This window comes from Rattus norvegicus, chromosome 5 (assembly GCF_036323735.1).
Source record: "Rattus norvegicus strain BN/NHsdMcwi chromosome 5, GRCr8, whole genome shotgun sequence".
Classification (NCBI taxonomy): Eukaryota; Metazoa; Chordata; class Mammalia; order Rodentia; family Muridae; genus Rattus; species Rattus norvegicus.
In genome coordinates, this window is record NC_086023.1 from 102,912,261 (window position 1) to 102,936,552 (window position 24,292).

The window sequence follows — 24,292 nt, forward strand, 5'->3', positions numbered from 1 at the left end:
AGGCATAAGCCACGCTGGAATATGTAGTTAACACTTACCTTAAGGAATTTTAAAGCCATAAATTACAATAGTCAGTTTTGGCAAGATAGAGTACCTCTCAGGAAGAGTGAGGCAGATGAGTTCTGAATTTGAGGCCAGCCTGAGCTTGGTATCGGCCAAGTAAGAAAGATGGGGATTGGAGGAGTGTTATAACCTTAAGTGTTGAACATACCTAATCAGAAAAGTCAAATGTTTACAAAATCCAAAAAACTTTTATTCTTTTGTAAAGGAGGGAAAAAAATGTAAAAATCTTTAATATTATTAACACTACAAAAAGTTTTAAATCACAATGACCAGATTTGTTTTGAATTAATTTGAAAAAATCAATTACTGGTTTCTTCAACCTGTGCAGGCCTGGGAATAACACATCAGGCATCACTTTGATCACACTGTAGGTGAAGACTGTGGCGGTTCCAACAGTACACCATGCTGAGGACCATGAAGATCATCCAAGGCTGCACACTGTATCAAAGATTCCAATTGCACAGAACATCTGTCAGTGCCAAGAACAGCATGGTACTTGTGACATTACATAGGAATTTTGGTTTTTTTTTTTCATCTCCACCCTAGCCCAGACAGGGTTTCCCTGTGTAGCCTTGGCTGTGATGGAACTTGCTCTATAGAGCAGGCTGGCCTCAAATTTAGGTCCATGTACCTACCATTGCCTTGCTCTAGGGGTTCACCTTATCTAAGAGTTCTAGAACTTTCATACATTCAAGAGTACAAATGGCAATATAGAAAGCTAAGACACAATTAGAAAAACATTAGTAAAGTATCATCAGGGGACCACAAGATGGCTCAACAGGTAAAAGCACTTGCTAAAAGCACACTCAAAAACCAACCATGATAAAAGTAAATACAACTACAGGATGTTGTACTCTGACCACTATACACGCACTGTAGCACATGCACACGTTATGCACACCCAGATAAACAAAATAAATACAGCAAAAACTATTAGCAATAGCAGGAGAAAATAAAAATGAAACAGGCTGAGCATGGGCATGCATTCATGCCTTTAATCCCAGCATTTGAGTGGGTGAATCTGAGTTTGAAGCCAGCCTAGTCTACAGAGGGAGTTCTAGGGCACCCAGGGCAACAGAGAAACCCTGCCTTAAAAAAAAAAAAAAAAAGAAAAAGAAAAAGAAATGTAACAAACCAAGTAAAAACAGACCACTCTGAAAATATAATGCCATATATAAATTAAAAGCTCTGGGCAGGAGGCTCTTTAGAATAGGTGGAATTCCTATTGAGGATGTAAGTACTTCTGTTATATATCTAATTAATGAGGTCTATTCTAATACCATTCAATGAATCTGTAAAAAAAAAAAAAAAGGGGGGGGGGGAAGGGGAGGGTTGGGGATTTGGCTCAGTGGTAGAGCGCTTGCCTAGCAAGCGAAGGCCCTGGGTTCTGGGTTCGGTCCGCAGCTCCAGGAAAAGAAAAAAAAAAAAAAAAACCCAAAAGCAAAGAAAACAAACTAAAGGGCTTTAAATTTGCAAAACCATTAGTCCATTGAGATGGCTCAGCTCAGTGATACAAGCCTGCTGACCTGATTTTTATCCCAGAACCATGTAAAGGTGAATGGAGAACTAACTTCACAAAGATGTACTTGACTTACACACATGGAGAATGACATATGTCCCCACCCCTATCAAACATACAATAAAAAAATTTCAGGGCCCTGAATCTAACAAGACAGTACTTATGCTTTAAATTCAGTAATAGTTTAAATAAATTATTGAGATCTCTTTAGACATTCCATTAATAACCATTTAGACAGAAACGTCAAGGAACAACCTAAAAAGAACACAACAACCTAATATTGGTAAGGTCCTTCAGTTAGTTATGTACTTTCCAATGACAATATTTTTACTCTAGTGTTATTAATAAATTTTCTAAAAGGACTCACCTGTTGACTTGAAAATTTCACTTTTGGATTGTTATCTATCTCCCACAATCCTTCATTAAAACCTTTTCGTTTATTTGGTTTGCCATACTTTTCCTTATTTTCTGAATAAGGAAATATGTCCTTTGGTCCTAAAAAAGCACTGTAAGAGAAAGGGAAGATTTAAGTGCAAAGCAAACTCAATTAAATTAAATGTAACAAAAAAGTTTTTGGTGTGTTATTTTTTAAGATACAGTTTGTCTGTGTAGCCTGGCTGTCCTTGAACTCTGTAGACCAGGCTGGCCACAAATTCAGAGATTTGCCTGTCTCTACCTCCCGAGTGCTTAGGTTAAACCTGTGGCCCGCCACACCCAGCTCATTCAAATTACAGAATAGTTTTAAATCCCAGTGATCTCATTAGTGAGAACAACTTTGATGGGATAGAAAAAAGTCTGATAAGAGTGCTTGGTTTTTCTGCTGGAGAGATGGCTCAGTGGTTAAGAGCACTGACTGCTCTTCCAGAGGTCCTGAGTTCAAATCCCAGCAACTACATGGTGACTCACAACCATCTGTAATGGGATCTGATGCCTTCTTCTGGTGTGTCTGAAGACAGCTACAGTATACTCACATAAAATAAATTCTTCTTTAAAAAAAAAAGAGTGCTTGGTTTTGCTTTGGTCTGGTTCTGATTTCCAGTTCATATATCTTAAAAGTAACAGAGCTAAAGTACTATGCCCTCCTACCAAACAAGACCTTTATAAACCTAAGTAATTTATACTAACCATACGAAACATTAAGACTTCTGTTCTATTAGTACTGTGTATATGGGGGAGGCGGGATATACCTGAGTACAGTGCCCAGAGACCAGAGAAGATGTCAGATGTAGTACACGCATGTACTTGTGGGCAGTGGAAAGTAACTTGAAGAGCAATTGTTCTCTTAACCACTGATGAGTATCTCCAACACTCCCCACCCCACAAACAAAACAAATTTTGTTTTTGTCTTTTGAGAGTCTCATTAAGTAGCACTGGCTGGCCTGGCACTCTGTATGTGTATTAAGCTAGCCTAGAAATCACAGATATGCTTGTTTCTGCCTCCCAAGTGTTACATTAAAGCTGTGTCCCATTAGGCATGGTCCAAATTTTGTTTTATTTTAAGATTATTTTTATGTGCACTAATGTTGTGTCTGCATGTATGTCTGTGCATGGAGGCCAGATCCTTTGTACTGGAGTTGTAAGGTGACATGTGGATGCTGGGAATTAAACCTAGGTCCTCTGAAAAAGCAGCCAGTGCTCTTAACTGCTGATTCATCATCTCTCCAACCCCACCAAGATCTTTTTTAATTCACACAAAAGACACTCAACATCACTAACTAGTCACAGAAACATAAATAAAAACTGCACAGACATCACTGCAACCCACCAGCACAGCTATACTAAGAGTGACAGTGTATGGCTGGGATACAGCTCAGTTGTTAGCAAGCTTGCCTACAATGCAGCAAGTCCTACATTCAGTTCCAGTACCAATAACGTTTCTCCAGTGACTGGACAAGAAGATGTCATTTGAACAGGAATTCTGTTTCTACATAGGTGGAACCATCTACGCATACAAAGCATACACAATGGCTGACTGTATGTAATTCAGTAGTAGAGAGCTTGCCTAGGCTATGCAAAGCCCTGGGCTAGATCCAACATCATCAAAAAAATAATTGTGCAGGTTGGGGATTTAGCTCAGTGGTAGAGTGCTTGCCTAGCAAGCGCAAGGCCCTGGGTTCGGTCCCCAGCTCCGGAAAAAAAAAATAATAATAATAATTGTGTGTAAGTGCTCAGATCAATGTTATTCATGATAGCCAACAGTGGGAAACTAGATGTCTGTCTACCAAGTGATAAACACAAAACGGTAAATTGATACAATGAAATATTAGCTGGCACAAATAAGGGAAGCATTATCATATGCTACAGTATTAATCTTGAAATATCATGTTAAACAAAAAAATTAAGTGACAAAAAAATCATTAAATTGTTTCATTTTTATGAAGCATTCGGGAAAGTACTTTAAGGGTTGCTTCAGCTACAGCAAAAACATTGAACAGAAGGTACCTGTTATTATGTAATAGGTACATAATGGGTACATTTCTTTTGAAATGATAATAATGTAATGTGCTAATGTATCCACTACTTTCTACAACTGCAAAAACTACTGAATTTCTAAACTTTTAAGTGGGTGAGCTATATGAAATGAATCTCTCAATAAAGCTGCTGTAACTTTTTCTGGGGAGGGGGTGGGGGAGTGGGAGAGTGGGGAAAGGGTTGGTAGCATGAACTTGTAATGCTACTCTCAGGAGTTTGGAGATAACATCAGAAATTCAAGGTCACCACTGCCTATACATCCAGATCAAAATCAGGCTGGAGTACATGAGAACTGACTCAATTTTTAATTGTTTTTTTTTTTTTCAGAGAATACCATTTCCTACTCTCCCACCACTCTAAATGAACATACACAAAAGTTTTTATCTAAGGCCAAAAATGTTGGTGCACTTTAATACCAGTACACCAGAACCAGAGCCAGGGGACTGTGAATTCAAGATCAGCCTGGTTTATACAGCAAGTTCCAGGCCAACCAGAACTATAAATAAACTTCAAATATAACTCAGTTATGAATTAGTATACTTTTCCAAATTACTACTTTTCATATTCCTTCTTCCCCATCTAACTCCTGATCACTGCAATAGACTTTCATCTTTGAAAAAATCCAAATTTATTCAAATGAATAATTCCCCTCCCAAATTTTGGGAACAGGAAGGATCATCATACACCTATTTTTATCAATAACTTATTAAAAAACATTGTTTTGAAAAAGTTAGGCCAGGCCTTCTGCATATGTCATAGCTGCATAGCTTGATGATTCTGTGGGATTTCTAACTGTGGAAGCGGCAGCTATCTGGGACTCTTGCCTGCTTATAGGACCCTTTTCATTATGTGCCTGGTCTAAATGTAACTTGTTATGCCAAGTTTGGCTGATGTACCTGGGAGGCCTGCTTTTTTCTGAGGGGATGGACCTGAGGAAGAGTGGTGGGGAGAGACTGGGGGGAGAGGAAGGAAGGGGGAACTGCAGTCAGGATATCAGATATAAGAAAAGAAAAAAGTTCAGTGGTAGTGCAGGCCTTTAATCCAAGCAGAGGCAGATGGGTCTCTAGATTAGCCTACCAGGATTACACAGAGAAACCCTGTCTCCAAAAAAAAAAAAAAAATCACCAAACAATAGTAATAAAGCAATGTTGTCTTTCTAAAGGTAAATGGGGTGTCCACTGTGGATCAATATATTATAAATCCATTTTGAAATAAAAGTATCATTAACTTTAAAAGCCTTTTAATTAAACATATCCGTTTCTTTCCTGTTAACTCATTTTCTTCATTAACCACCTTTATTAGTATGGTGCTAGGAGTGAGCCTATAGCTTCCTGCATTATAGGCAAATACCAGTAATTGTACTCCCAGCCCAACACTGACAATGTCTTTTTTTCCCCAAATGTTTATTTTTATCTTATATGCATTGGTATTCTGCATGTATGTCTGTCTGATGAGGGCGCCAGATTCCCTGGGACAAGATTAAACAGTTGTAGGCTGCCATGTAGGTGCTGGGAACTGACTCAGGACCTCTTGGGAGAGCAGTCAGTGCTCTTAACCACTGAGCCATCCATCTCTCCACCATCTAGGGAGCTTTTCTTAAAAGTCATATTTTCATATACAAAATATATGTGAACCCAACTCAAACTGAATATTGTGAAGACCAATCCAATCTGAGATCCAAAACTGTTTTTTAAAAACTATGGGCCAGGCAGTGTTGGCACATGCTTTTAATCCCAGCACTCTGTAGGCAGGAGGATTTCTTTGAGTTCAAGCCCATCCTGATTTACAGAGCAAGTTCCAGGATGGCCAGGGCTACACAGTGTGAAATCCTATCTCAAAAATATAAATAATAACTAACTAAATAAAAAATGTATGTAGCCAGGTATGGAATGCCAGCACTAAGGAAGCAGGGGCAGGTGGATGTCTATGGTTTGAAGCCTGCCAGGCCTACAGAGTGATTTCCAGACAGAGAAACCCAGTCTTAAACCTTCAACAACAAAACCAAACCAACAAAAAAATGTAATGTCAAACAATATCATTAACACAAAATATCCGTAAGTGGCAAATCTACACTACACAGATGGTAGATTAGTGGCTGTGTATGGCTAGGAAATGGAGAGTGACCTTAGTGGAAAAGGGAACAATTACACTAAAATCCAATGAAATACCAAAATCAAATTGTGTAAACATTGTGCAATATATATAAATCACATCTCAGAAAATTTACCAAATTATGTGTATGTTAAGAAAGTAGAGAGCAGGGGTTGGGGATTTAGCTCAGTGGTAGAGCGCTTGCCTAGCAAGCGCAAGGCCCTGGGTTCGGTCCTCAGCTCTGGGGGGGGGGGGGGGGGGAGAGGGGGTAGAGAGCAGGAAACAAATGAAACCAAATCCAAATGCTGCCACTTTTATATCACTCTTAAGAACACAGAGTGAAAAATAACTAAGTAGACAGTGGGTAGAGAGAGCTGGACGCTCTGTCAGAGGACCCAGGCTCAATGCCTAGCACCCACTTGGGAGCTCTACTCCAGATCTGACACCCTCACACAGACAAAGACACAGGCAAAACACATAAAATTAATACATGAGAAAAGAAAGTTCAAAAAATACAGTGTTGGGCTGGAGAGATGGCTCAGCGGTTAAGAGCACTGACTGCTCTTCCAGAGGTCCCAAATTCAATTCCAGCAACCACATGGTGGCTCACAACCATCAGATCTGATGTCCTCTTCTGTCATGTAGGCATACATGTAGAAAGAGCATTCATACACATATAATAAAAAATACAGTGAAAATTGAGTTATTCACAACTCTGCTATGTGTCAGTTGAACATGAAGTTGCATTAAGTCCAACTCACGTGGATTATACAGTGCACAGAAGCTGATCAATTCTGGGTATCTAAGAATATAAGCTTTGGCAGTTAGCTGAGACAGCCTCCAAAGCAGTTTCATGTAGTGACGGGAAACAAAGCAGCTCAATGTGCAGCTGTGATCGCACACAGGATTAACCTCTGCCAGTCAGTTCTCTAACTATGCACATCCACCTGGGGCAGCAGGTCAGGTGGCTCTGGTAGTCACCACAGACACACAAAGGGCACTGTCTGGCTCCCTCTTCTGATCTTCCCACCATCTGTGTGGCTAACCTCAAACAGCAGCAGGCAGGCAGTCCTTATTTTACCAACAGGAATACTCAATGCCTGGCTACTTTCAGCCATCAATCAATCTTGGGAGTATTTCAAGCCTAACTTTTTTGATCATGTAAGCATGTATTCCATTAAATAAACTTATTTTTAACTTTTTTTTTAACCTTTGAAAACTTCATACATGTACACAACATATTTTGAACTATCACACCCACCCCTCATCCCTTGCCTCCAACTTTCCCTTTAATTCTCCCAAGATGTAGTGCTTTAAATAAGAATGAGGGCTGGGTAATTTAAAAAAAAAAAAAAAAATGGTGCCAGGTACCACAAGAGTAACAGAACTGTGCTGTTTTCTGGGGTTTTGTTTTTTTACTTTTTTTTTTTTTTTTTTTTAATGGAGTGTGCTGGATGTCTCTACAATTTTGTTCAGATGACCGCAGAACCTGGAAAAGCTGTTGCTGCTGTTGATGCATAACACACTGCTATTATTGGTCTTTTTATATAAATATAAATATATATATACAGATATATAATTTGAATTTTTGGAAACTTTAGCTGTGCTGTCAACTTTGGAAAAAAGTATCCCCGTTTACTGTGTTGAGTTGGCACTGTACAGAAATTAACAGCCATATTGGTCTAGAAATGTTGAACTTAAGTTTTTTCCATTTGTACAGGGGTAACGCACTGTATCAAATATGTAAGGTCTTATCTACGTGGGTTTGATTACAAAAACTAATAAAGTATTCTCTTAAAAAAAAAAAAAAAAAAAAAAAGAATGAGGACTGGGGAGAGGGAGTGTTGTTAATCCCAGCACTTAGGAGGCAGAGATAGGCAGAGCTCTTTGAATTTGACCAGCCTGGGCTACAGGGAGTAACAGAACAGACACTGTAGTTGTCTTCAGACAAACCAGAAGAGGGCATCAGATCTCATTACAGATGGTTGTGAGCCACCATGTGGTTGCTGGGAATTGAACTCAGGACCTCTGGAAGAGCAGTCAGCGCTCGTAACTAGTGAGCCATCTCTCTCCAGTCCCCTAAAAATTTTTAAATGAAACTTAAAAGGCTTATTCTAAGATTCAAAAAATGTTTTTTTTTTAAGATTTATTTATTTTATTTTATGTACAGCATTCTGCCTGCATATGTGACTGCAGGCCAGAAGAGGGCACCAGATCCCATTACAGATGGTTGTGAGCCACCATGTGGTTGCTGGGAATTGAACTCAGGACCTCTGGAAGAGCAGTCAGTGCTCTTAACCGCTGAGCCATCTCTCCAGCCCCAAAAAATGGTTTTTAAAGTTTTTTATTCCAACCTAGGTACATGGCATTTTCTCTCCAAACATGAGAGGCAATTAAGTTGATCTCTATGAGCTCAGACCTGCCTAGTCTGCACGAACATCCCAGGCTAGCCAGGGCTACCTGAGACTCTGTCCTTAACAATAATGAGTTTTTAATTTCATTGTCACATCCCCCTTAAAATCTGCTTTCTGTTTTATACCTAACTTCTGCAAGTTAACTGTAATTCAGCTTAAAGCCAGTAGGACTTACGTCTCGTGGGTTCCAAAAAAGAAAATGGGTAGTTTGTTTGTGGGTGGTTTTACAGCTCCATCAGGAACTTCATCTACCTATAAGAAAGAAAAGTCATTTTTTTTTAAATCTTACAAACCTTAGTACACTGGAGTGAATTCATAATAAAGCACCCCAAATGGATCTAATACAAAATCAAACCATTTTACAATCGATATTTTCCTCCCAGCTTCCAGCTCCCAGAATAACGACTCAGGCCAGCTCCCTGACTAGCTAATAATTTAAAATAACCATCTCTACTAATCTACGCTGTCCAGCCACATGGCTGATTACCTCTACTCAGGTGCCTTGTGTCTGTCTTCCTCAGGTCTTCCTCCCATGTTCTATCCCAGCATTCTTTCTGCCTCCAGATGCCTCACTTCTATCCCACCATTTCCTATAGGCCTTAGGTATTTTAATTGACATGTGATATATCCATACTATACACAAGATAGTCTCTCTACAACCCACAATCTCAAACAAGTTCTAAAAAGTAAGATCTTTTCCCCAGAATTCATTTGGTGGCAAAATCTGTCCTGACATCAAGACCCTTTTCTTCTATGTATCTAAAATTTTTATCATTGTTTCTCTGGAGAAATACAAAGGTTATCTACTCAAAATCATCCAGAAGCAAATCTGAAACACACCTACTGTAATTGGCTTCAATTTCTAAATCCCACAGTTACTTAATTTTTTAAAACAAATTTGGGGGCTGGGGATTTAGCTCAGTGGTAGAGCGCTTACCTAGGAAGCGCAAGGCCCTGGGTTCGGTCCCCAGCTCCGAAAAAAAAGAACCAAAAAAAAAAAAAAACCCAAATTTGACACCAAACATTTCACATAAGGAGTCTGAACGTGGTGTGCAGTCCTGCAGGAGAGCTGTTCAAATAGCAAGAGTAATGAGGTAAGAGAAATGGCTCAGTGGTTAAGAGCGCTTGCAACTCTTCCAAGAATCTGAGTTCAGTTCTCAAAGCCCCTTACAGTCACTTAACTCAGCCTCTTGGAGTGGGCATGGGGGAACCCACCATCTCTTTTGACCTTTTTGGGCAACTCATATACACGTGATATACAAGCATACACCATGCAAACATACACAAAGAGGGAAAAAAAGTAACATAAAAGCACACAGGATCCAAAATTTAAGGCATATTTCCCAATGTTGTAAGAACATTGAAAGGAAGAAAAGTATTAGGTGTCATTAACAATTCTACTTCAGTTTGTAGAAGTTAAAAATAATTGGATAAGTGATGTGACCCTTACAGCTGAGAGCTTAAATATTTAAATACTCTTACATTTTCTACAGCAAAGATAAAGAATATCTAAGACTGAAGTTTGGGGGGACAGGTTTTGAGATAGGAGACAGCATTTCTCTGTGTAACTGTGGCTGTCCTGGAACTCACTCTGTAATAATTTAAAGTATATAAAAACCAAATTCAGCTGCTTCTAAAGAAAAGAAAATGAGGGAGAAAAAAATGTCCTATCCCAATCCAAATGAACTCATCACAAGTAGAACTTGGGGCTGGAGAGATGGCTCAGTGGTTACGAGCACTGACTGTTCTTTCAGAGATCCGGAGTTCAAATTCCAGCAACCACATGGTGGCTCACAACCATCTGTAATGAGATCTCATGCCCTCTTCTGAAGACAGCTACAGTGTACTTATATATAATAAGTAAATAAATCTTTAAACAAGGAAGGACTTGTTTAAATCAAGAGAAAAATGACTCTCCAAGGGCTATTTTTACCTTTACCAGCACCAACTCTTAGTCACCTGGAACATACTGCAAGAGGTAGGAAAATAATATAAAAGAGAGCTTATTTAATTAACTGTAGGTGTGTGTACCTGCACAAGGGGGTGTGCACACGAGGAGGCACTGGCGCTGACACTGACCTGAAGTCACAGACAGATCACTGTAGTTGTAAGCTGTCTCAAATAGGTGCTGGGAACTGAAATTAGGTCCACTGAGCAGCAAGTGCTCTTAACCACTGAGCCATTTTTCCCCAGCCATGAAAAATAGAAAACTTCTAAAGTATTTCCACCTGGCCTCTAACTACACTGTGGCGCGGAACTCTTGAATATGAGTATCAGATAACCCTGATTTTTAACACCTCAAAATAAGGATACCTTGAATCATAAAGTGTCTCCTGGGGGGACTTCACACCTTCCCAAGCCCAGCAGGCCTTACCTAAGTTTGAAATGCAGTGTTGTACAAGTGCATGATTGTATAACTAAGAGCTACAGGATAAACAAAGGCAGCTTTAGGTCACTGCCCTAAAAGACGTTTGCAACATATGTAACAGTCAAAGCATACACAAAACAGTAAGTAAAAAGTTTTCCTATAGGAAAACAAGAACACCAATTATATAGAGAGACAAGGCTTTATGACTAAGGGCTGTCCAAGAAAGGCTCTACCAAACAAGTACACCTGAGGCCGATGGGAAGTTGGGGAAGCAGACTGAATCAGTGTTCGTACATGGCTGCCAGAGCTAACACTATGGAATTTATTATTTTTAAGTAATACCTTTCAAAGATTAAGTTAGTTATGTGCATAAAAAAACAATCAGGCAGTGGTTGTGCACACCTTTAGTCCCAGCACTCCAGAAGCAGAGGCAGGTAGATCTTTTGAGTTCAAGGCCAGCCTGGTCTACAGAGTGAGTTCTAGAACAGTCAGAGCAACTCTGTCTTGAAAATAAAAATAAAAAAATAAGTTGTATAAAAACAATAATTACAATTTTAGAACATCAGTCTATTTTTTTGAGTTTATCTAATCAACATTCTTATAAGTCTTATCTATCATGTTCTGAACCTTGACACCATTATAAACTAACAACAAAAAACCCCATATTTTTTTTTCTAAAAATGGAGCTTGGGTGTTTAATGTCATATCTTGAGTCCTTAGGACTTCTCCAGTTAGGTTAACCCAGTGTCTCTGATCTACTCCCCGCTTTGGCTATGGGGAACAAAAAATGGAAAACAACATCTTCAAGGTCATAAGCCAAAGAATGTGAACATAAAGGTCCCCGTGCATCACCAACTGCAAATCCTGTACTAAGTAATTTAGTTACATCTGACAGGCTTGTGATTTGCGTATTTGCATATTTCGTTGAAATTTTGTATTTTGTTCAAAATTCCAAAATTTAAGAAAATGTCATGATTTCACTCATTTTTTTAAACACAAAAATTATACTTGATGATTTCGCCTCAATGAAACATTAACTGAATCCCTAAATAGTCCTATATAGAACACCTGTCAGAGACTCAAAAAGCAAGCCACAGGAAAACCAGGGAAACCGCCGCGGCATGTATGCAGGAAAACCTAGAATTTTACAATTGCATGGGAAGAGTACTGAAAAAAACTAAAATGAAAGGTTCCAAGTAACGGTAAAGGGAAAAGGAGAGGAAGGACTGAGAGGAAGCCGAGAAGAAACGATGGGAAGCAGGCCTCAGGAAAGGCGGCCACACCGCTACACCGGGGCTACAAATCACTTACTCGAGCTGGCCAATGAGGATAACCTTTCATCTTGGCGAAGATGAGGTCTCCAGGTTTGAAATCGCGAGTCATGTTTGAGGGGCGACGCCGGGAGTCCCAAGACCAGAAGGGGGAGCAGCGCAGCCGCGATCAGTAGATGCGAGCACCGACGCGAGCTGGGACTGGCGGGCCCGCGGGCGGGGGAGGATGCCTCGGGGTGTCCCGACGCGCCTGCGAGGGACAGCAGGGAGGGCGGTTAAAGCGCAAACCCCAGGGAGGGGCCGCGGGGAGGAGGGCAGGGGGAGGGGAGACCGCCGAGGGGGAGGGGGAGCCGCCTGCGCGCCTCCTCAGAGCGCGGCCTCGGCCCTGAGCAGCGCCCCGGCCTGCGGTCGCGGCCACCTGAGGCAGGGATGCTGCCCGCCACCCGGCCGCCGGCCTCCCACCCCAGCGCTCCCAGGGCTTTTCCCACGGGCCGCAGCCCACGAGGGAGGGGCGCGGCGGGAGAGGAGGGAGGCTGCGAGCGCGGCCGCCCCGCTTCCCACCCGCGCCGAGCGGGGGCGGGGCGGCTCTCACCTGCCGGGCGGTGGCGCTGGGGCTGCGGGGCGCGCTGGCCGCTTCTGCCCACGTCCACGCCGGCCACCTGCGCCACCAGCTGCCGCAGAGGCGTCTCAACGGCTCCGAGCTGCAACCGCCACCGCCACTGCCGCCGATGTCGCTGCGCCGCTCCCGCGCGGCTCCCGCTCGGCGCCCGCTAGCGCTGGGCCGTACCAAGTGCTCGCCCAGGCACGGGTGGCGCTGCCGCCGCAGAGCGTCGCGGCTCAGGAACTGAGGGCCTGAAGCCCCTCGAGCTCTCAGGTGCCCCTCCTTACGGCTAATTGCAAGCAGATGCCGTGGAAGAGGAGGGAGGGGAAGGGCCTAGAGAGAGGCGCGCGGGAGCGGTCCCCCTCCTCCCCCCCATAGCTGGTACAGTGGTCGCACCCGGCCCGCCCCTGCTGGCTGCTCTGCGTGTGTGTATTTGTATGTGTACTGTATGTAAAAGGCGGGGAGGGAGGAAACGATTGTTGTGGACCCGGTTTGGGGGCGGGTATCCGGGCCTGTAGCCCACGGCTGCATGTTTCAGAGAATCTGGCAGCCCAAGTGCTTGTTCTCCCATCCTTCTCCATGGTGCGAGTGCTGTAATGCTCCTGCGCGGTTTACATCATCCCAAAAATGAAGAGCTGTGCGAAAACCCAGAGATGAAATTGGAATATGGAGCAGATGCAGGGTGTGCACCTTGTAGGCCTCTTACTCCTCGCAGAAAGGGCTTTGCAGTCTCCTTTTCCTAGGGACTGAAGCATGAGAAAGCCTTATTATTTCCCTGATATTTCAACCACAGAGAACCGTTAAGAAAAAAAAATGCAATCCTAATGAATGCAAAACGTCAAGGGTATAAGACAATGACAGAGAAAGCGCAGTTAGCTTGTTAGTTCGGATGTGGATCTGGGCCCAAACTAAATTTTAGCCCTGCACTTAAATGTTTATTTCTGTAGAAGAGTGGTATGGTAGTAGGTGGTACAAGTGAGAAGTGTTACACCTAAATATTTCGTCACGTAAATACTCTTAAAGGGTATTTAAAAGTGAATTTATTTTTAATCTTTTAGCCAGTGCATGCTTTTAATATTTTGTAATATACCTTATGATATAGATTGGCATTTTACGATCTTTACTGTAGCAGAACTATCTAATTTTATTTATCCATTAATATCCAGGTTCCCAATAAGTATAAGGTAAATTAGAAGATATTTAAGTATTTAAAAAATAAATCTGTTGTTTCATCTCTCACTGAATCTCTCCATAACCCTTTTTAGAATGAAGCACTGTTGAGTATATAGCCAGGAATAAGATTAGGTATTTCAAATATAAAACAAGCTAAAAACATTAAAGATACTAAGAATATTAAAATATGTAAGTATAAATATCTAATGCTTATAAAGACAGCTGAGAACTAAGAAGAGCTTTGTTTGAATAGGCAGACATTGAGGGTTTTATAAAAAGGGAATACTGCATGCCTTTAAAAGGAAGTCTGGCACCCCCAATGTTAAATGCCCTGCAAGGGGGGGTTCACAGTAGAGCTGCATTGTACAGGGGGTTCCACGTGGAGCTAAAAGAAGTAAAGGGAATTATTGGTGATATGTCTTCAAGCTTCTCACTGTGTATTTGAGGTGGTATGCTTTGGGGGCTATCCAAGGTTGCATGGTAAAAAGGGGGGGGGGGGTAACCTGACTACTTAAAACTGGATTCTTGCTATTTCAATGCAGACATGAGCAGAAGGAGCCCTTTGTGTGATGTTGATTTCTTAAGAAGAGAAGAAAAAAGGTGGAGGAGCACAACTTAAGTAATTACAGAAACAGTGGTCAGCTACATCATGGACCCGAAAGAGCAGAAAAAGGTCAGAAAGGGAAGTTTTTAATCCCAAGTAAAAAATATCAAAGCAGCACCTGGCTGTCATTTTGTGTGTGTGTGTCCCTCCCATTGTTCTCAACTCTGTTAAGTAAGGCCTTGGAACTCCAGTCGTGGTCAGACACCATAGCATGGGCTTCACCTGAGGCCTTGTGAACAGCTCAGCCCCTCCCCCACCTACTAATCCGCATTTTTAAAAAGATACCCCAGGTTGACTTGGGGGGGGGGGCACTGCCTATGGAGATCAGGAAACAACACCTGGATCTCTTTCCACCATGTGGGCCCCACGATTAAATTCAGGTCACCAGTAAAACTCAGCCTAGAGGATAGAAAACTAGAGAGCAACCTGTAGGCAGAGCCTTCTTTGAAAGAGAGAGACAGGCATAGAGAGGGAGAGATATCACACGAAGGTGTATATTACTATGAAAAGATACCTTGTGTTAGTGCTAAGTGGCCATGCCAACAACTGAAAGAGATGGGTACTGTGAGTGGGGATAACTGGGAAATCATTTTTCTTAAAAAGGAAAGTGGAAATGCACTTGATGTATTAGTGGTGAGGCAATGTGATATACTCACTAGCTCACAATTTCAGTTAGAAATCATCAGAAACAACTGGCAACACCTTTTACATCAAGGCAAAACATATCAAGGCAAAACAGGTAGTGGTTTAAGCCTCCAGAGAACAAAAGGCCAGGGTCCCAGGGAACAACAATCCTGAATCTAAGTGGGAGGAGAGAAAGGGGGAAAGGGAGAAGGGGGTGGAAATGGCTGGGTGTGTTTAAGTCACTGGCAAAGCTTTGCTCCTCCCCCACAGGAGAAGGAATACACTTTCTAGAACTGTAACCAGCTAGCCAGAGAGGACAGGCAAGCTTCAATGTTTGCCCCAAGCTACACTCTTCCCATTCTACAGATGAGAAAGCAGGCTCAGAGGCAGTAAGCTCTGAGACACAGGCACTTGGAGTAAAGAGGCCCGAGCCAACTTCCAGCCCTTCTGTTCTCTGCACTACACCCTTTTGTGATTTTCACAAGCCCTAGGTTGCACAGGAAGGTTGGAGGCTGCAGAAGAATGAGAACGGCCCGTAATTAGGAAAAGATGCCGGAAGTAGATACTGCCTAGTTCTCTTATTCCAGCTTCAAATCCCTACCAATCTCCGTAGACCCACCCCACTCCAAACATGCTGGTCCTCTCTACCAGCCAGCCCTCTGTTTAACTCTTCATGGGCCTAAATGACCTGACCCAGAAAAGCACACCTAGTATTTACAATCTTCTAGTCTTTAAACTACTTAGAACAAACACTGTCTTCCTCACCAGTGCAGGTACTCAACAACTTTTTTTTCCAAGATGGAGTTACTGAGTGAAACAGAGTAGACAGGGACTGGAGAGATGGCTCGGTGATTAAGAGCACTGACTGCTCTTCTAGAGGTCCTCAGTTCAAATCCCAGCAACCACATGGTGACTCACAACCATCTGTAATGAGATCTGATGCCGTCTTCTGGTGTGTCTGAAGACAGTTACAGTGTACTCATATATAATAAATATATCTTTACCAAAAAAAAGAAAAATAGGCAGATGGTGAACCCTGACAGTGCTCTAATTCCTTACAAGTCAGGGGCTGGAGAGGTAGCTCTGTAGTTAAGAGCACTGGTTGCTCTTCCAGAGTTCAATTTCCAGCAACCACATGTTGGCTTACAACCATCTATAGTGGGATCTAATATTCTCTTCTGTCATGCAGGCATAAATGCAAATTAAGCACTCATACGTAAATAAATTTTAAAAAAGAAAAGGAAACAGGTTATAGGACACATGAGGTATGTGCTTCTCAAATAGGTTGAGGCCTCAGCAGTTCTCAACCTGTGGGTTTGGTGCATGTACAGGGATAGCATATCAGATATCCTGCATATAAGAAACAGCAGCCAGAAAATAATTTTATGACTGGGGATCATCACAAAATGAGGAACTGTACCAAAGGGTCCCAGCATTAGAAGGTGGAGAATTATTGGGCTGAAGGATCAGAAGTTAGAAGGCAGCCTTAGCAGGCAAGAGGCCTGGGATTCAACCCTCATGGCAGAAACAAGAAAACCAAATGAAGATGTTCATATTTGATTTTATATTTTCATCATATACTTAAAAGTTGACCTTTAAAAACACTTTTTTGGGGGTTGGGGATTTAACTCAGTGGTAGAGCGTTTGCCTAGCAAGCACAAGGGCCCTGGGTTTGGTCCTCAGCTCCAGAAAAAAACAAAACGGGGTTGGGGATTTAGCTCAGCGGTAGAGCGCTTGCCTAGCAGGAGCAAGGCCCTAGCAAGGCCCTGGGTTCGGTCCCCAGCTCCGGAAAAAAAAGAAAAAAAAAAAAAAAAAGAAAAAAAAAAACAAAACACTTTTTTTCCTCTACAAATCATTTATTAGAAATAGATATGGCCCAGTGATTAAAAGTACTTGCTGCTCTCCCAGAGGACCTAGTCCAGGCACCTACATGCACATGTACATGCACATGCACATAAGCACACACAGACATATACATACATACATACATACATACATACATACATACATACATACATACTATTCTAAAAATAAAGTAGGGCTGAAGAGATGGCTCAGTGTTTAAGAGCACTGAGTTCCAGTGCTTAGGACTTCCAGAGGTCCTGAGTTCAATTCCCAGCAACCACATGTTGTCTCACAACCATCTGTAATGGGATCTGATGCCCTCTTCTGGTGTGTCTGAGAACAGCTACAGGGTACTCATATACATAAAATAAATAAATCTTTAAAAAATAAATAAATCTTAAAATATATGTCAGGGTTACAGAAGCAGAACACAGTAAGGTAGTCATAACAATGCATGGTTATAATAACTTTTTGAAACAAAGGTAGGGTTGTAAGATGGTCATAACAATGTTTTAGGGCTGAAGAGATGGCTTAATGGTTAAGAGCACTGACTGCTCTTCCAGAGGTCCTGAGTTCAAATCCCAGCAACCACATGGTGGCTCACAACCATCTGTAATGAGATCTGATGCCCTCTTCTGGTGTGTCTGAAGACAACTACAGTGTACTTATATATAATAAATAAATAAATAAAAATGTTTTAAAACCACGGCTGCGGTTTCCTGGAGCAGGCAGTACAGAACCACTCGTAGTTGAAGTCACAGGTGGGACCTATCACAATCCTTGAGAAACAGGTTTAATCATAATCATACATCCTAAGGTTTAATCACGTTAGGAATGAGCGTAAGCTGTCTCTCCTATGAGATGGCTTTAAAGTCTAAGACAGATGCAGACTGGGTCATCATTATGCATGGTGTGTCAATCTCGTGTCAAGACTGTAATGGGAAGTTAGCAAATACAGTATTAGTTTAACGCCCTTTATTTTAAACAACCAGCTAAGTAGTTAGTCAGAGATGCCCTAGATGTAGGAGAGGCTTTTCTCCCTCTTAAGGACAAATTTGGAAGTTCACCCTTGGGTAGAGAAAAACTAAAATGGATTAGCTTGTAGGCAATGCCTACGACTGACACTGAGCTGATGGGCCAATAATGATCAGAAGACAGATGCCTGTAGAGGGATGGCTAAGAGACGGTGGGGAGGGGTCTAGATGCTCAGTGATAGGCTGAAAAGAAGCTAGACTGAACAGGTGTTACCAGGTCACCTGTGGGAGCTACTACGAAGGCCGTGTAAGCTCTGCAGCTGACCCAGTGGGTTTTTTTTTTAATAACCTGGGCCAGGTATAAATGGCACGTGTCTTTTAATTCCAGCACTGTAGAGGCAAACGCAGGAGATCTTTGTGAGTTCAAGGTCAGCCTGGTCTACAAATGGAGTTGCAGGTCACCCCAGGTTGCATAGCAAGACCATACCTCAAAATTAATTAATCGGAGCACTCTCGTCTCAGACTTTGGGTTTGTTCCCTTGCTTCTCCATGTCCAACTTCACTTAACGATTTCTTGCCTTCACCTCCACCCACAGCTGCAAGTAATGATTCCCTCCGGTCTTTTCCCCCCTTGGTTCCTGCAGCCTTTCTCCTGTCCTCACTGGCTTCCTAATGTTGATACTTGAGAATTCGCTTTAGAAGTAGAGTCTTTTTCCAGTCTGCTCCATAGTCTGCTAGCCTGATGACGTCTCTCATTAAGTTCTTGTTCCAAAGTCTCCTAAGTCCGTGTGTTTTCCGATAACACAAATTAAAAATGTGTGAATTGAGTAAGGTGAATCTGAAAAATGGTGAGTCGAAGTTACACAACTATTTTAACCATAGGAAACCTTTAAAAAGCTATTAAGATAGTATTTTTTTCAGGGAAGATTGTGGTCATCCATCCAGTGATTTTATATTTGTTTTAGAGACAAAGTCTGCGTGTCCCAAGGTAGCCTTAGACTTACGATGCAGCTAGGGATAACCTGGAAGTTCTGATCTTCCTGCCTTCACCTCCTGAGTGCTAGCATGGCAGGCACGCACCACTGTGCCTGGTCTAGTTCTTAGTCCCTTAATAGTAGACCTCTGTTGTTTTCCTGGGAACTTTCCTGTAGGACCACTGAGGGTAGAGCACATTGTCACCCCTCACTGAAGGAACAGCACATTGTCACCCTCACTGAGGGTAGAGGATATTGTCACCACTCACTGAAGGAACAGCACATTGTCACCCTCACTGAAGGAACAGCACATTGTCACCCTCACTGAAGGAACAGCACATTGTCACCCTCACTGAAGGAACAGCACATTGTCACCCTCACTGAGGGTAGAGGATATTGTCACCACTCACTGAAGGAACAGCACATTGTCACCCTCACTGAGGGAACGGCATATTGTAGTACATTTTGGTGATATGCCTTCTTAGCCTGGTAATACATAGGACACAGACCTCTGAGCTTCTGTAGCTGAACACAAAGAGCTTTACGTAATTTTTAGATCTTTAATGTTTTTTCAGGGTGTGTTGGCACACGCCAGCACTCCCAGCATTTAGGAGGCAGAGTCAGATGGATCTCTATGGGTTCAGAGCCAGCCTGGTTACAGAGTAAGTTCCAGGACAGCCAGCTAAGTAGAAAGACCCTGTTCCTCTTAGGTAAATTCATTAGGTGACCAGATTAATAAACTGTGTTGTGTCCACATGAGGGAATGCCATTTAATGCTGAAAAGAAATGAGCTATCAATCAGTGAAAAGACAGAGAAAACCAACATCAGTTACGAAGTGAAAGAAGGCAGCATCTTGACCCTTCTTTAATTAGAACAAAACCCAGGGACTAGGAATACTAGGCCAATGAACTCCATCATCATCCCAATAAACCTATCTTTTTTTTTTTTCCTTCTGCAGCAAAGCGTTTATTGCATCTTGAAGAGGAGAGCACAATAAACCTATCTTAAGGGCTGTATACCATGATTTCAGCTATGTGATGTTCTGGGGGGGGGGGGTGTTAAAAAGAACAACCCTGGAGACGGTAAAGAAAGATCCATGATGGTCCACAGCTATAGAAATAAAGGATGAGCAGGGAATGCAGGATTTTTAGGGCAGTGACAGTTTCTGTGGTATTGCAATGGTGTCTAGGAGTCATTATAAATGTTCAGCACCCAGGGAGAGTCATAAGTAGTGTGTGAGCGTCGGGTCAGCAATCATAATTAGTAAACACTCTGGTGGGAATGTAGGTAGGAGGGTGCTTATGTGCATAGAAAATTTTGGTGAGAATGAAAATGTATTCGCAAAGAAGTGAAGTTGTAGGACCAGTGAGTGATATGGCTCCAGGTAAAGGCACTGCCCACTGAGCCCGATGAGTGACGAGGATCTGATGAGTCATTGTTTGGGGGGTAGTTTGGGGCAAAAGAGGGAAGGAAGGAAGGAAGGAAGGAAGGAAGGGAGGAAGAAAGGAAGGAAAGAAGGAAGGAAAGAAGGAGGGAGGAAAAGAAGGAAGGTTTTATTTTTATTGTTATCATTTGTTTTATGACAAGCTCTCAAATAAACCAGGCTAGCCTTATGCCCAGAGGCAAGATGAGCTTGAATTCCTGATTCTTCAGCCTCTACCTCCCAAAACCAGGATTATAGGCATGTTATCACCATACACAGCAACGGATTTTTAAGAGATTATCTGTTTTTATTTATTACTTTTAAATTGTCCTTGTGTGTGTGCACGCACGTGTGCTTTCAAATGAGTGGAGAAAAGAGGCCAACTTTCAGGAGTGGGTGGGGTCTCGTCTTCCATAAATCGAGGCTAGGGATCAGATACTCATCAGTGGGCAGTGCCTTCACCTGGAGCCATATCACTGGTCCTACAACTTCACTTCTTTCTGAATGACATTTTCATTCTCGGGCTGGAGAGACAGCTCAGTGGTTTGGTTTTTTGTTTTTTGTTTTTTTTTTTAATAAGAATTTTTTGTCTTTTTTTTTTTTTTTCCCAAGGCAGGATTTCAACTGCCCTGGAACTCACTCTGTAGACCAAGCAGATCTTGAATTTGAAGAGATTGTTTACCTCTGCCTCCTGAGTGCTGGGATCAAAGGCATGTGCCAGCTTAAAAAAAATTTTTTAAATAAAAATATTAAGTGAAACTCATTTAGGTGCTCTATAATTTCTTACCTAATTTGGGTGTTTTGCAATTTATAATCAGACAGGTGGGCATTTCTGTTTTATTTAAATATTTATTTTCTAATGTGTATGAGTTTTGCTGCATGTATGTGTACTACATGTGTGCTTGGTCCATGGAGGTTAGAAAGGGTTTCAGGTGTCAGGAACTGGTGTTGTAGACGGTTGTAATCTACAATATGACCGCTAGGATCAAACTCCAGTTCTCTCTAAGAGTGGCACGTGCTTATAACCACGGAGCCGTCTACATAGCCCAGTAGATGGGTTCTTAAACCTACATTTGTGTGTGTGTGTGTGTGTGTGTGTGTGTGTGTGTGTGTGTGTGCGCGCGCGCGCGCGTACACCCACAATGTTGTGTTTTAAAGTATCAGTGACAGGTTCTATCCTCCAGGACCACAATTAAATATAGTATTGGTACCTCTTGAGTGCCTGTGTAGTTTTGCATATTTTTGTTATTGTAACAATACATATTGTAACAATACATATTATATTGTGATAATAAAGCGTAGGTTTTCCTCGTTATTTTAAAATTAGCATGCTCTTCTCTGTACACAAAAGTGAATTTCACTGTGCCGTGTTCATATGTCTATACACACTGGTCCCGTTTTATCCCATACCCCTTTCTTACCTTTCTCCTGCCTCTTCTAACTCCTCTACTTTCAGATGGGTTTTGTGTATGAGCATATGGGTACTATATGCAAATGTACATACATGTTCATGAGGGAGGGTTCCGGTACATATGGCTTATGAAGGCCAGAGGTCAACTTCAGGTGTCTTTCTATATTGTTCTCCGTGTGTGTGTGTGTGTGTATGTGTGTGTGTGTGTGTGTGTGTGTGTGTGTGTGTGTCTGAGAGCACCAGCATATTGCAGTCAGAAGACAACTGTGAAAGTCAGTGGGTCCCAGGATTCAAACTCAGGCTGTCTGGCTTGGCAGCAAGTGCCTTTCCCACTGAGACAATGGAAGACTGTGCCTTCCACCGTAGTTTCTGAGACAGGATTTCTCACTGAATGTGGAGCTCATGAACTAGGCTAGCTAGCCAATAACCTGCAGGGCTTCTCTGGTTTGGTGTGCCCAGCACTGGGATTCCAGATGCACTTTACCCACCTTCGTTTTGTTTTGCATGTGTGTTAGGGGTCTGAATTCAAATCCTTGTGTCTGTGTGGCAGGAATGTCACCCCCCTGAGCCATTTCCCCAGTCCTTCAGGTGGGTTCTCAATAACACCTAGCCATATACAACTAATCAAGTAGTGTGGTGGTTTGAATGAGTGGCCTCCATAGCCTCCTGTATTTGAATGTTTCAGGGATTGGAACTCTGGGCGGACTACAAGGTAGGAGGTGTGGCCTTGACAGAGGAAGTGTGTCACTGGAGGTGGTTTTCCAGGTTTCAAAAGCCCACGTCGGACTCAGTTCTGTCTGTCTGCCTGTCTGTCTCTGTCTCTCCCGTCTGCTGTCTCTGACTCTTTCTGTGTCTCTGTCTCTCTGTCTCTCTCTCTTCCCTCTCTCTGTCTCTCTCTCTCTCTGCCTGCGGATCAGGATGTAGCTCTCAGTGACTCTGTAGTACATACAGCGTTCCCTGCCATGGTGATGATGGACTAACCCTCTGACACTGTAAGCAAGCCCTAAGTTCAATGCTTTTTTTTTTTCCATTTTTATAAGAGTTGCCATTGTCAGACTGACTGCTCTTCCAGAGGTCCTGAGTTCAATTCCCAGCAAACGCATGGTGGCTCACAACCATCTGTAATGAGATCTGATGCCCTCTTCTGGTTTGTCTGAAGACAGCTACAGTGTACTTATATACATAAAATAAATAAAGATATATTTTTAAAAATTGCCATTGTCATAGTGTCTCTTCATAGCAATAGAACAGCAACTAAGACAAATAACATATGTAATAGACTTTGATAAAGCCATTGAAACTGCTTCTGTTCAATAGCTGTGTTGGAACCAGTGAATAATATTAAGAAACTGAATCAAAATACAGTTTTTCATCTGTACCAGTCATTTGCTAAAGAGTGTGGGAAGCTGGAGCGATGGCTAAGCAGTTAAGAGCAGTTGCTCTTTTCCAGGGAACCCAGTTTAATTCACAGTATCAACGTTGGCAGCTTACAAGTGTCTATAACTCCAGCTCCAGAGAATCCGATACCTTCTGGCCTCTACAGGCACTGCACACATATGACAGACACATACATATGAAGACACATAGACACATACATAAACTTTAAACAAAAGTCCTAAAAATATAAATTTTATATTGTCCATATATTTAATTAAAGGCAAAGTGTGTGTGTGTTTCAGCCTAGCAGTTAGCATATATTTCAATTTTTTACCACGTATTAGAAGTGTTTTAACATGTTGCAAGATAAAAGTAATCTAAAGGCTAGCTAGAATATGTTATAAGTTTGAAATATATTATTATTTTACAATACATTTCATTTGACAGAATCACATTTTTACCCTGATTTGAATGGACATATTTGGAAATAGTAATCCTGGAAACTTCCCAAATATGTGTTAGAGTCACAGTTTGCTAAGTGAGAAATCAAAGCGCTGAGTAAAGAGAACACGGAGGGCTGGTGAGCGCCCAGGTTCAGTTCCCAGCTCCTGCTTGGCAGCCCACAGCTGTCTGCAGCTCCAGTTCCAGGGGGTCTGATGCCGTCTTCTGACCCCTGCAGGCTCCAGGCATGCATGTGCAAAATGACCATAACACCTAAAATAGGATCATGAGAAGAATTCTTTGTTTAAAAGGAGCGAGGAAACACTCTAATAGTCTGGATTTCTTGTCCGTGCTGTGTCTATTTTGTTCTACTCCTCTTACAGAATTCGAGAGATGGAAGAGACTACTGGGCCATGATCTGCTGTCCTGTTAGGCCGTAAGTGCCGATAAAGAGATAAAAATCACAAGTAAAAGTCCAATTCATACTGTCAGCCTAGATTTCACAATTTAGATTTTTTGAGACTAGGTCTCATGTAACCCAGGGTGACTTGTTCACACTTGATATGTCACCAGGGATGACCTTGAACATCTTTCCTCTTCCCTCCACTTCCCAAATGCTGGGATTACAGGCATAAGGCCACACAGG

General features: G+C 42.1%; 1 protein-coding gene and 1 long non-coding RNA gene across 11 annotated transcripts in view; one reads left to right on the forward strand and one right to left on the reverse strand.

The window, feature by feature from the left end:
• Psip1 (PC4 and SRSF1 interacting protein 1) overlaps positions 1 to 12,931 on the reverse strand; it is a 32,263-nt gene extending 19,332 nt beyond the window's left edge. For 8 of the 9 annotated variants that reach the window (XM_063287634.1, XM_006238353.5, XM_017593365.3 and 5 more), the window contains exons 1-4: positions 12,791 to 12,931; positions 12,239 to 12,448; positions 8,735 to 8,811; positions 1,950 to 2,088 (exon numbers count right to left, since the gene is read on the reverse strand). In XM_063287634.1, the coding sequence (XP_063143704.1) occupies positions 1,950 to 2,088; positions 8,735 to 8,811; positions 12,239 to 12,310 (288 nt within the window). In that variant the 5' untranslated portion in view covers positions 12,311 to 12,448; positions 12,791 to 12,931. 9 annotated transcript variants of the gene reach the window in all.
• A 1-nt stretch (position 12,932) lies between these two features.
• Psip1l (PC4 and SRSF1 interacting protein 1 like) lies at positions 12,933 to 20,010 on the forward strand. Of its 2 annotated transcripts, none has more exons than XR_010066541.1 (2): positions 12,933 to 13,072; positions 14,515 to 20,010. It is a non-coding gene; the product is annotated as a PC4 and SRSF1 interacting protein 1 like (long non-coding RNA). The 2 variants fall into 2 exon arrangements; XR_005504821.2 differs by lacking the exon at positions 12,933 to 13,072 and adding an exon at positions 13,080 to 13,481.
• Positions 20,011 to 24,292: the final 4,282 nt, after the last annotated feature.